Below are 13,081 nucleotides of genomic sequence, written 5' to 3'. Positions count from 1 at the left end.
GAGCTTACTTTTCCTGCAGAAACAGGAGTACACGGCGGAGCCCCGAGGAGCACTTTAAAATTCACACGTGACGTTCCACCGGAAGTGACGTGCTTGAAGCTGCCCGGAAATTTGGTAATTTTGGGAGGAGATTGTGACGAAACCATAAAGGCACTTCAGGGAATACTTCAGATCCATCACCATGTCCTCCTCCGACAGCGTGGACAGCGGGATCGTCTTGGAATCGGGGATGCCAGCCATGTGAGCGGATCATGATATGTCCTTCATCGGGAGGCTCAGGTGGGCATTACAATGGGAGCCAGGCTGCTATAGTATCTTTATAGAATCTTTCTTTAACTTTGTTTCTTTCTCTCTGTTCTTTCTTTCTCTCACTCTCTAATCTTTCGTTTTTTTTTCTCTCTGTTCTTTCTTTTCTCTCTTTCTTTCCCCTCTTCCTTTCTCTCTCTCTGTTCTTTCTTTTTTCCCTCTTTCTTTCTCTCTCTAATCTTTCTTTCTCTGTTCTTTCTTTCTTTTTCTTTCCCATCTTTCTTTCTCTCGCTGTTCTTTCTTTTCCCTCTTTCTTTCTGTTTTTTCTTTCCCCTCTTTATTTTTTTCTGTCCACTCTTTCTTTCCCCTCTTTCTTTCTCTGTTTTCTTTTGTTTCTTTCTCTCTGTTCTTTCTTTCCCCTCTTTCTTTCTCTCTCTGTTCTTTCTTTCCCCTCTTTCTTTCTCTCTCTGTTCTTTCTTTCCCCTCTTTCTTTCTCTCTATCTCTATTCTTTCTTTCTGTTCTTTTTCTTTCCCCTCTTTCTGTTTTCTTTCTTTCCCCTCTTTCTTTCTGTTCTTTCTATCTCTGTTCTTTCTTTCTTTCTTTCTGTTATTTTCTTTCTTTCCACTCTTTCTTTCTCTATCCCTCTCTGTTCTTTCTTTCCCCTTTTTATTTTCTTTCTGTCTCTGTTCTTTCTTTCTCCCTGTTCTTTCTTTCCCCCCTCTCTCTCTGTTCTTTCTTTCTCTCTGTTCTTTCTTTCCCCTCTTTCTTTCTCTGGGTGTGGTTGGGGCATGGACATGGGTGTGACTAGTTGTGAAATAGGTGTGGTCGGGGGCATGGCCTAAAATTTGCCACGGCGTGCGCCGCAACCTTTGTCCCTCTTACCCTTCTTCAAAAGTTGGGAGGTATGGCTGTGATGTTACCAAAATCCTTTGCGAATTTGATTTCCCAAATTACATCTTTTATATGGAGGAAAAATAGACCCAAACTCAGGTTATCCACCCTGCAGAGACCTAAAAAAGGGGGGTGGGGCAGCATTACCAGACTTTTTTCTATATTATCTGGCTGGGCAGGCTAGAGCTCTAAGTAAGTGGATGCCCGGTAATTATCTCCCCAATTCTGAAAGTCACCTGCTTCATGCCGCACGAGCTGATTGCCCACTGGGTTTCCTGGAGTTGGAAAAAAATCAATGTTCGCTCATCTGTTGCCCCTGCTCCGACTGGCGTGGTCATTGTGGAGGCAAATTAAGAAAGTAATTGGATTTAAGGACATTATATCTGAAAAGCCCTTGTGGAATAATGATTGTCTTCCGGTACTACTAAACCACCCATCCACTGATTTTTGGATTCAGTATAACGTCTCTTCGATAGGTGATCTATATGATCATGGAACCTTGATGTCTTTTGAACAATTACAGGTTAAATATGATGTCCCGAGATCCCAATTCTTCCGCTATTTGCAGCTGAGGTTGGCCTTTCAGTCACACATGAGCTATGTGGGTGTACACAATGCTATCTCACCTCTACCTCTGATAGGAATCCTTAATTTGCAGGGTCCCCAGAGTCTTATCTCCTCTCTGTATACATACTGTACTTCCTGTCAGTGGGAGCGGAATCTGCCATAAACTCTATTAAGGGGAAGTGGGAAAGGCTCATCCCCGATACACAGGGAGAGGAGTGGGAAGAAATTCTGGAGTCTCCGATCGGGGTGTCTCTGTCTATTAATAATAAAATGATACAGTTATATATAATAAACCAATCATATTTGACTCCGACACGACTCTTCAGGATGGGTCGATTTCAATCATCAGAATGTTTATGATGCCACTCATTAGATGCAGATTTTAGTCACATGATAAGGAAGTGTCCTATTATCCTACAACACTGGAAAAAGGTGACGTCATTATTGACATCCCAGGTACAAGCTCCTGTTCCTCTTGAACCACTGGTCTGTTTGGGGTATGGGATGAGGAAACTTGGGGTCACTATGTTGGGATCTTTTTGCGAGAGATGCTGTTTATGGCACAGAAGATATTGGCGATGTGGTGGATGGGAGGCTCATGTCCCTCCCTCAGAACCTGGATTGATTTGGTGAACTCGATTATCCCATATGAACGCACATTGTATCAGAATAGGGGATGCCCGGGTAAACTTGAAAAGATTTGGGAGAGATGGAACTCCTCTCATCTTACTCTACAAAGTGGGGGCATCACATAGGAGGTAATATAATATAAGGTATTAGGCTGCAAAATAGTAGTTGCTGTAGTTTAGAAACTTAAATAGGTTTTATTATTTGTGTAACAATATAAGGGCTTGTATGATTTAACTGACATAAATATTTCATGGTGTCAGGGCTGTATTTAGAGTTTATGCTGCCCTAGGCACTTTTCAATCAATCAATCAATCAAATTTATTATCGCCAAGTACATATTACATATATACAAGGAATTCTTTGTGGCAAAGAGGCAACATAATATATAACAACAGATACAACAAGTAACATCTAACAAGACAGATACAGTATATAGTCTACACATGACGATTTAATTGTTGAACAGAGAGTGGATAGAAGCTGTTCATATGGCGGTTGGTGCTGCATTTGGGGACTCTGAAGCGACGTCCTGAAGGGAGTAGTTGGAATGAGGAGTGTCCCGGGTGAGAGGGATCGGATGAAATTTTCAATGCGTGGGATCGAATACTCTTATCATAAAGATCCTGGATTTTAGGCAGGGGGGAACCTATAATTCTCTCTGCTGTTCTGAAAGTCCTTTTTAAGCGGAGTTTGTCATGTGCAGTGGCTCCCCCATACCAGACTATCAGAGAGGAACAAATCACAGATCTGATGACAGCATTAAAGAATAAGATCAGCAGATTCTTAGACAAACCATATCTTTTCAGCTGACGCAGGAAGAACATCCTCTGTTGTGCTTTTCTTATAACAGCATCCACGTTTTTCCCCCATTTAAGATCATTAGAGATGATAACACCAAGGAATTTGGTCTCTGTGACCCTAAGAACCACTTCGTCATGGATGTAGATTGGAAGTATCTCATGTTGATCTTTCCTAAAATCCACAACCATCTCAGCAGTTTTTTTTAGTGTTGAGTACAAGATTATTGGCTTTACACCAGTCACATATTCTTTCCACCTCACTCCGATACAAGTCTTCAGCATTTCCCCTGATGAGACCAATCAGTGTCATATCATCGGCAAATTTCAAGATTTTTACTGAGTCTGCTGAAGAGATGCAATCATTCGTATAGAGAGAAAACAGTAACGGGGACAAAACACACCCCTGAGGTGCCCCGATGTTTGTGACCAAGGTGTCCGAAGTGAATGGTCCAACTTTTACACTCTGTATCCTGGCTGTCAGGAAGTTATAAATCCACAAGCATAAGTTGAGAGGGACTCCAAGAGCTACCATTTTCTTATGAAGTAAATTCGGATCAATGGTATTGAACGCTGAGCTAAAGTCCATGAAAAGAATCCGGACATATGAGTGCAGTTCATGTGTATGATCCAAAATGTACTTCAGTGCCAGATTGACAGTGTCGTTTGCCGAACGATTCTCCTTATAGGCAAACTGAAGCGGGTCCCATAGCTTCTGCGTGAATTTTATCAGGTGGGACATCATAATTCTTACGAAGACAATAGCTACAGATGTGAGTGCTACTGGTCTATAGTCGTTCAACTCAGAGGATCCCACTTTCTTGGGGACAGGGATAATTGTGGAATTTTTCCAACACTGAGGTACAACGCACTCTTTCAGTGACACATTGTATATATTTGTCAGTATAGGGGCAAGCTGGGTAGCACATTCGTGCTGCCTCCCCCCATTGGTGAGTATGACTAATGCAGACACTGTCGGCAGTGACTTAGGCTACTTGCACATCAGCAATTTTTGCCATTCGCAGCAGATCCGGCAGTTTTTACGCATCTGCCACGTAATATGGATCACTTATGGCAACACTGCATTCCATCTCATTCATTCCCTATGGGACTTGCGGACATGTAAGTGTCTGGACCTCGGTGTAGACCAGTATAGAGGGAGATATACCCAAAGGAGAAATGGAGCCAAGAGCAATAAATGAAATATATAATTTTTATTGTTATCAAAAATAGATAAAATTCAAATTTATAATGAATCAATCAAGAAAATTGAATACATAAGGGAATCAGCAAGACCTAGTTACCATACACAGATAAGGGAGGGTAAAAAATGGCAATATATTGACAATTGCATATACCTGTAAATTGGCCTTACATGATGCACAAAAAAGTTTAAATGGTATTCAAAAATAATTACCCACCGAAAAATGAGGAAGGAAAAAAATGTATATATATATATATATATATATATATATATATATGAAAAGGCGCAGATATCTCTCAGTAGTCATATAAAGTGCAACAGTGCATAATTATGTGATCCATAACCTGGACCTACAAAATAGACCAGTTAAAAGGAAATTTTAGCCTGATATCAGATGTGACTGCTACCATTATAAGCCTGATAGTCTGAGGGAATTAAGGTGATCCTGAAGTCAGATCTACAATGTAAACCACAGACACGGGGGCTATAACCTGATACCAAATATAACTGCTGCCAATAGTAATGATTTAGCCAGAAAAGGAATATATGCAATATATCTGATAGTTATGAAATAAAGCCAGGAACCAACCTTTCTGTGAAGTGGGCTGCGGCACCCCAACGCGCGTTTCGCTACTTAGCTTCTTCGGGGGTGCCCCCCTTTTTATATATATATTGTTTGCACATTTTCCCACCTCATTTTTCGGTGGGTAATTATTTTTGAATACCATTTACACTTTGTGCATCAAATAAGGCCAATTTACAGGTATATGGGGGGCAGAGTTGGGTGTGGTGGGTGTCGCGGTCCGGCACCTCCCATCTTCATACGATGACGTCCTCTTCCTTGCTTCTCCATCGGTAGGGCAGAGCAGTGCACCTGCGCCGGAGCCACGACAAGAAGGAAAGAAGAGGACGGCATTGTATGAAGATGGGAGACGCCGGGGTGAGTATAATCTAACTCTTTTTTTATCTTTCAGGTTATATTGGGGGCTTATCTACAGCATTACAGAATGCTGTAGATAAGCCCCTGATGTCGGTGCCGGCAGCTCATAGTCCAAAAAAAAGGTGACAGATTCCCTTTAAGCTTTTCTCCAAATACTCATTTGTCTTTTTATGTAGTTTACCATTTAAAGAAAAAATCTTCCAGACAGAACTCCAGCACTTGAGTTTGTCTTTGTGAGCAGGGCCGAGGGATACGTGGGCACGATATGGGCCCTTAAATTATAATGGGGCTGGAAAGAGGGCTCTGCGAACTGTGCAACTTGTACAGACTTTAGTTCATGAGCGTGACTGAGACCTCACCCCGGCTGTCCTCAGCTTGTCCCGGTGACCTGGACTAAAGGCCCCCACACACGGTAGCCAGCATGCATGTGTATGCAGTGTCAGGAGGAGGCAAGTACTGCACCCTTGAACTCTACATCAGGCCCTCCATTACTGCTTTTGGGAATCTAAACTAAAAAAATGTCCTTCACTTCCTCCCCCCTAAAAAAACCTATTGCTTGGATAGAGTATAACCTGCTGTTTGCTTGCGGTCCGATTTCTGGGACCCGTAGCAATCCTGAAAACAGGGATCTGAATGCTAGTCCTGAATAGAGTGAATAATAATATTTATTTTTATATAGCGCTAACATATTCCGCAGCGCTTTACAGCTTGAACACATTATCATCACTGTCCCCAATGAGGCTCACAATCTAAATTCCCTATCAGTATGTCTTTGGAATGTGGAAGGAAACCCACACAAACACGGGGAGAACATACAAACTCTGTGCAGATGTTGTCCTTGGTGGGATTTGAACCCAGAATTCTAGTGCTGCAAGGCTGCAGTGCTAACCACTATGGGGGTCTGATCCCGGCAATCTGCAAGTTCTCCTTTCCTGTTGAATTTATTATATCAAGTAGTTGAGTACTTCTTAATTATAGCCCTTAGATGTTCAACTGACAACCTGTATACGTGGTGTCTGCTGCTTCCGTTAGTGTATCAGTGTTTTATCCTGGGGTGGATCAGCCCGCATCTTCAGAGTGCAGTCAGCAGATTGAGCATCGGGGGGGGGGGGTTGCAAATGAGCGAGGAGCATATTCTCCCCCTGCCGCTCATCCCCCCCGGCGCTCGTTCCCCCCCTGCCACTCATTCTCCACCCGGCTCACCTGAGTCGTGGTCCGGTCCCTGCTGCAAATGTATGTCTTGTCTAGCCAGGCGCCCACCGGTATCTTCTAGTTCTTCCTGTGTGTGTGTGAGAGCGCATGGTCACGTGGCACCGCTCATTAAGGTCATGAATATGGGCGCCACGCCTGTGAGAGTGGAGTGGCGTCCATATTCATGACCTTAATGAGCGGTACCACGTGCGACCGCGCGCTCACACAGGGAGAAGATATCTGCGCCGGACCATCGGAGCTGCAGCAAGCACCGCTGAGAGGTATGATGGGGGGGAGAAAGGAAGGAAGGGGAGGGCCGACCCCGGACTGAAGGAAAATAAATAAATAAATAAAAATCTTGCTCAGGTGCCGCCCCCCCGCCGAGTCCCACCCTGGGCACGTGCCCTCAAGTGCCTAGGGGCAAATACGGCCCTGCATGGTGTACAGCCTATTGGCCTTTACATTATTCAGTAGGCTATGTATGTATCACTTTGCATATAAATAAGGGTGAACATTTTGTTTTGTATTCAATAATATGTGGAAGTGTGTATGTTCTGTATAATGCTTACTACCGTATGCAAATATGTTGTACATTTGTTTTGAAGTTAAATAAACCAATTTAAAAAGAGTCACTTGAGGAAAAACACCGCCGACGTCTTCTGCTGTTTTCTGTGGATACACTGGTGTCTAAAACACGTTGTGTGCACATACCCTAATATAAGTTTCGAGGTGGTTCTTGAAAACCTGGCATATGAGCAACCTGCAAAAGATAAAAAAAAAACAAGAGCAGATCCCATGATGACAGAGACAGGTGTTGGGATTATTACTAACAGCCTTCAGCTTGATCTTGAGCCATGGCAACTTGATGGATGAACGCTCTGTAGAAAGATCATAGAATAGAATCATAGAATGTTAGAGTTGGAAGGGACCTCAAGGGTCATTGTGTCGATCCCCCTGTCTAGATCGATCTTGAGCAAGTCTAGAAAGGTCCATCAGGGTCTTCTCTGCTGTTCTCTTGATTGTAGCAAGCCATTGAGTTGCTGGTCTTCTTCCTCCGCCTTGTTCTTTCTAATCTTCTGACCATTATGTCCTTTTCTAGTAATTGATCTCTTCGCACATGTGCCCAAAGTAGGCAAGTTGTAGATTGGTGATCATTGCTTCGATGCTTCGAGTGACATGTCTGTCTTGATTTGTTCCAAAATTTGTTTGTTCTTCCTTCTCCAGCACCACATAAGCACCCTAATTCAATGCAATGGCTGTATTCTCAGTTTCTGTCCGGAGTATTAATTGAAGAAATTTGCCAAAGATCCCTCTTTTAGCATGACTAATGTGCAGTGTCACTATGGTCTGGCTGGTAAGGCCTCAGCAGAACATTACGGTAAGCCCTTGTGCAAGAACGGTTGGATAGGTTAGCAAAATACACAATCTTCCCTGCTTTGCAAGTAGAAATGGGCCTTCTTACCTCCGGGGACCCATGGGGCTGAGCAGGGTGCACCAATGGTATCTTCATCCCTGCTATGGAGTATATAACTAGCAGATACAGTATATTAACACACTTATGTGAATACCTACCCCTCCCGATTGTTGAGTTTGGGTGTTTCAGCCACACACATTGCAAACAGCTACATAAAATCAAAGTACACAGCCATGCAACCTCTATAGACTAATTAGTAGTAGTAGTATGTGTGGTACTGAAAAGCTCTGTGACTTTAAACATGGCACAGTCATAAAATGCCACCATTACCACAAGTCAGTTTTGTGACAATATCCGCCCTGGTCAAATGCAAGTCCTATTATTGTTAAGTGGAAGTGTCCAGGAATAGTAACAGCTCAGCCACAAAGCGGCAGATAATGCAAACCCACAAAGCATGGCAGCCACGTGCTGCAGGTGGTCCTCTAAGGGTAAGCGCACACGTAGTTTTTAGGTTGTGCGGATTTTGTTGGAAAATCCGCAGGACAAAAGTCCTGCGGATTAGCCTGCGGTTTCACACCTCATAATGATAAGGTGTGAAACCACACAAAGAATTGACATGCTGCGGATTGTAACCCGTGGAAAAATCCGCAGCATGTGCACTGCGTTTTTTTTCTCCATAGGAAATAAAGGTATTGTACAACGCAGCAGAATCTGCAACGTGTGCACATAGCCTAAGGGTGTGTGCACACTATGCTTTTATCAGGTGGATTCCGCTGCAAAATCTGCCTGAAAAAACATTAACTAAACACTCAAAGCAATGAACATACGCGTGTCTGTGTGAAGACGCCTCGCTGGTCATGCGTTCAGGCTTTTGAACTCCTTTTAACCACTTCAGGTTTCCAAAGATGACATACAGATAGAAGAAGTGACATGTCCGTTCTTCTGCCGTTTTCTACTCTGAAGATGCGGAGGCAAAGCTATTTCTGGGCGACTTCGGGAGCATTTTTCCAACATTAGGGCTTCAAATACTGCTACTGGTTCATTCATTCATTGTTCAGTAGGGTTAAAAAATGCTGGAAAAGCGTCAGAATAAACCCATAAGAGGTCAAAAAGGCGCCTTGGAAATGACAATAAAAAAAACTAAACAAAAAAGATGGTTTAGGAAAAAAACGCCAATGTCTCCTGAAGCTGCTTCTCCTTGAAAACCTTGTTGGGCTCACCGGACAGGAAAAGGTGTCGTGTGCACAGACCCGAATCGCTCATACAGAGATGTCATCTGCCGCTGGAAGCAGGGTTGTAATTGAAAGCTTGCAAACCCCAATGCAAAAATCGAGGGCCCCGACTATCACTGTCTGTAATATTAGTCTTCTCCTATGGACCAAGGGAACCTTTTGGACCCCATTAGGCTCCAGGTCCTAACATTTGTAAAATTTAGAAATGTTTTGCAAAAGGCAGACACATTGTTCTGCTGCAGCCAGATGTGCCAGGTCAGGAGTGGACATACCATGGGGGACCCAAGAGATCCTAAGGGGCCACTACCACCCCCAGAGCAGGTGGAATTGTGCATTAAGAGGAGCACAGGGTTCCATATATCGGTGTTGCACAGGTGGCTCTCCTGTGTAATTTACATGGCTTGTGTGCTAGGAAGTGGACGCAATGACCATGGTAACCAGACTCCACCTCCGGAAGTGACCGGTTGCTATGGGTAACTCCCCTTTACCTTTGCACTAGTTTTCAGAACTTTCCCCAGTGCCTCAGACAAGAACGTCCCACAGCAGCCAATCAGATCACGTCTCTCATTTCACAACCCGCAAAGCAGAAAAATGAATCCTGACTGTGATTGGCGCACTGAGTTCTTCATAGGATGCGCGCAGTGCGGTGTCAGGTCCCGCTGTCTTCATGGCGCCGGGCACGTACCTGGAGCCAGTAGCTCAGTGGCTGGTAATGTGTGTGTGTGTCCGCAGCGCCCCCTACCGCTCCGTCTGTCCTCTGGGCGGAGCAGTGAGGAGAGGCGGGGACGGTGCAGCAGACACTGCCCGGAAACAAGCAAGGAAGACCCGGGGTGCGATCCTGAGATTGCCGGACCCCGGGAGCCAGCGGAGAGCCCCGCCTCATTGTGGCCCGCACGCCCCAGTCCTGACCGCCGCCGCACTTGACATTAGCGACACCTTGTGCCCCTGCGGTGACCTCGAGAGCCCCTCACCCGCTGCCTGCATCAGGCTGCGATGATGTCTGCCTCTAAGAACCTGCAGCAGTGGTGCGCCCGGCAGTGCGAGGGCTACCCCGGGGTCCGCGTCTCCGACCTCAGCTCCTCTTTCCGGGATGGACTGGCTTTCTGCGCTCTCATTCATCGTCACCGGCCAGACCTGATGTAAGTACCGGCCCGAGAACCCACTCTCCACCTGGCCGTCCCGAGAGCCCCCGCGGCCCCTCCACCTGGCCGTCCCGAGAGCCCCCGCGGCCCCTCCACCTGGCCGTCCCGAGAGCCCCCGCGGCCCCTCCACCTGGCCGTCCCGAGAGCCCCCGCGGCCCCTCCACCTGGCCGTCCCGAGAGCCCCCGCGGCCCCTCCACCTGGCCGTCCCGAGAGCCCCCGCGGCCCCTCCACCTGGCCGTCCCGAGAGCCCCCGCGGCCCCTCCACCTGGCCGTCCCGAGGGGCCCCCTCCACCTGGCCGTCCCGAGGGGCCCCCGCGGCCCCCCCCCCCCGACTTAGCGAGAGCTCCCTCTCCACCTTACCAGATACTGGCCATAGTACAGATTGCGGTCGCGGCTCTGCTCTTATAGTGACGTCTGGTTGTATCGATTGCGGTCGCGACTCTGCTCTTATAGTGACGTCTGGTTGTATCGATTGCGGCCGCGACTCTGCTCTTATAGTGACGTGGGGCTGTAGCGATTGCGGCCGCGACTCTGCTCTTATAGTGACGTGGGGCTGTAGCGATTGCGGCCGCGACTCTGCTCTTATAGTGACGTGGGGCTGTAGCGATTGCGGTCGCGACTCTGCTCTTATAGTGACGTGGGGCTGTAGCGATTGCGGTCGCGACTCTGCTCTTATAGTGACGTGGGGCTGTAGGGATTGCGGTCGCGACTCTGCTCTTATAGTGACGTGGGGCTGTAGCGATTGCGGTCGCGACTCTGCTCTTATAGTGACGTGGGGCTGTAGCGATTGCGGTCGCGACTCTGCTCTTATAGTGACGTGGGGCTGTAGCGATTGCGGTCGCGACTCTGCTCTTATAGTGACGTGGGGCTGTAGGGATTGCGCTTGCGGCTCTGCTCTTATAGTGACGTCTGGTTGTAGCGATTGCGGTCGCGACTCTGCTCTTATAGTGACGTCTGGTTGTAGCGATTGCGGTCGCGACTCTGCTCTTATAGTGACGTCTGGTTGTAGGGATTGCGGTCGCGACTCTGCTCTTATAGTGACGTCTGGTTGTATCGATTGCGGCCGCGACTCTGCTCTTATAGTGACGTCTGGTTGTATCGATTGCGGCCGCGACTCTGCTCTTATAGTGACGTGGGGCTGTAGCGATTGCGGCCGCGACTCTGCTCTTATAGTGACGTGGGGCTGTAGCGATTGCGGCCGCGACTCTGCTCTTATAGTGACGTGGGGCTGTAGCGATTGCGGTCGCGACTCTGCTCTTATAGTGACGTGGGGCTGTAGCGATTGCGGTCGCGACTCTGCTCTTATAGTGACGTGGGGCTGTAGCGATTGCGGTCGCGACTCTGCTCTTATAGTGACGTGGGGCTGTAGCGATTGCGGTCGCGACTCTGCTCTTATAGTGACGTGGGGCCCTAGCGATTGCGGTCGCGACTCTGCTCTTATAGTGACGTGGGGCTGTAGCGATTGCGGTCGCGACTCTGCTCTTATAGTGACGTGGGGCTGTAGCGATTGCGGTCGCGACTCTGCTCTTATAGTGACGTGGGGCCGTAGCGATTGCGGTCGCGACTCTGCTCTTATAGTGACGTGGGGCCGTAGCGATTGCGGTCGCGACTCTGCTCTTATAGTGACGTGGGGCTGTAGCGATTGCGGTCGCGACTCTGCTCTTATAGTGACGTGGGGCTGTAGGGATTGCGCTTGCGGCTCTGCTCTTATAGTGACGTCTGGTTGTAGCGATTGCGGTCGCGGCACTGCTCTTATAGTCACGTCTGGTTGTAGTCGCCCTGGCCCTCCAGTCTTTACAAGGGGACTGAATGGGGTCTCCCTACAGTTTCCTGGCTGAGACAATGCTGTGAGGGGTCGCTCTGCTACACAAGCTCTTGAGCACATTCATTCTTGGAACTGGTGGGTGTCCCAGAAGTCAGACTCCCACCATTCCTAAATGATGGCATGTCCAGCAATGTGCCATGACTGTAGAAGATAGAATACCACCTTATTAGAAAGCCGAATTTTAAATCCATTTCTGCTGTGATCCATGGCCTGGTCTGCGTTTTCATTCATGGGATTCAGATCTGTCACTTGGCCTCAACAACTGTTAAACAGATGGCAGATCTCGTATTCTACATGTCATATCTCTGCCATCAATCAGTATCTGTCACTCCCAAAGCCACGTTCACACGTTCAGTATTTGATCAGTATTTTATATCAGTATTTATAAACCAAAATCAGGAGTGGAGCAATCGTAGGGAAAGTATAATTATTATTTATTTATATAGCCCCACTGATTCCATGGTGCTGTACATGAGAAGGGGTTACATACTAATTGCAGATATCATTTACAGTAAACAAACTAACAATGACAGACTGATACAGAGGGGAGAGGACCCTGCCCTTTCGGGCTTACATGCTACAGGATGGTGGGGAAGGTGACGGTAGGTTGGGGGGTTGCAGCAGCTCCAGTGTTGGTTGATGCGATATCTCCGGTAGTGGTGAAGAGGTGGGTTTTCAGGTTCCGTCTGAAGGATCCGAATGTGGTTGATAGTCGGACATGTTGGGGCAAAGAATTCCAGAGTTTGGGGGATATTCGGGAGAAGTCTTGGAGGCGGTTGGGTGAGGAGCGAATAAGCGTGGAGGAGAGAAGGAGGTCTTGGGAGTACCGGAGATTACGTGAGGGAAGATATCGGGAGATTAGTTCAGAGACATATGGGGGAGACAGGTTATAGATGGCCTTGTAGGTCAGTATTAGTAGTTTGAACTGGATACGCTGAGGGAATGGGAATCAGTGAAAAGATTTGCAGAGGGGAGAAGCGGAGGAGTAGCGAGGAGAGAG

General features: G+C 47.1%; 1 protein-coding gene across 2 annotated transcripts in view; it reads left to right on the top strand.

Annotated features, from left to right (window-relative positions):
• Positions 1–9,766: 9,766 nt before the first annotated feature.
• The window catches only part of MICALL1 (MICAL like 1), a 71,661-nt gene continuing 68,346 nt past the window's right edge, over positions 9,767–13,081 (top strand). Inside the window, exon 1 of one of the 2 annotated variants that reach the window (XM_073549533.1) lies at positions 9,767–10,252. In XM_073549533.1, coding sequence (XP_073405634.1) covers positions 10,107–10,252 — 146 coding nt within the window. In that variant the 5' untranslated portion in view covers positions 9,767–10,106. The remainder of the gene's footprint in view (positions 10,253–13,081) is intronic. The other variant, XM_073549532.1, reaches the window with a different exon arrangement.

This window comes from Dendrobates tinctorius, unplaced genomic scaffold, assembly GCF_039654945.1.
Source record: "Dendrobates tinctorius isolate UK_male_01 unplaced genomic scaffold, ASM3965494v1 ptg000159l, whole genome shotgun sequence".
In the NCBI taxonomy this organism is placed as follows: domain Eukaryota; kingdom Metazoa; phylum Chordata; class Amphibia; order Anura; family Dendrobatidae; genus Dendrobates; species Dendrobates tinctorius.
This window is presented reverse-complemented; position numbering and strand designations above follow the sequence as displayed.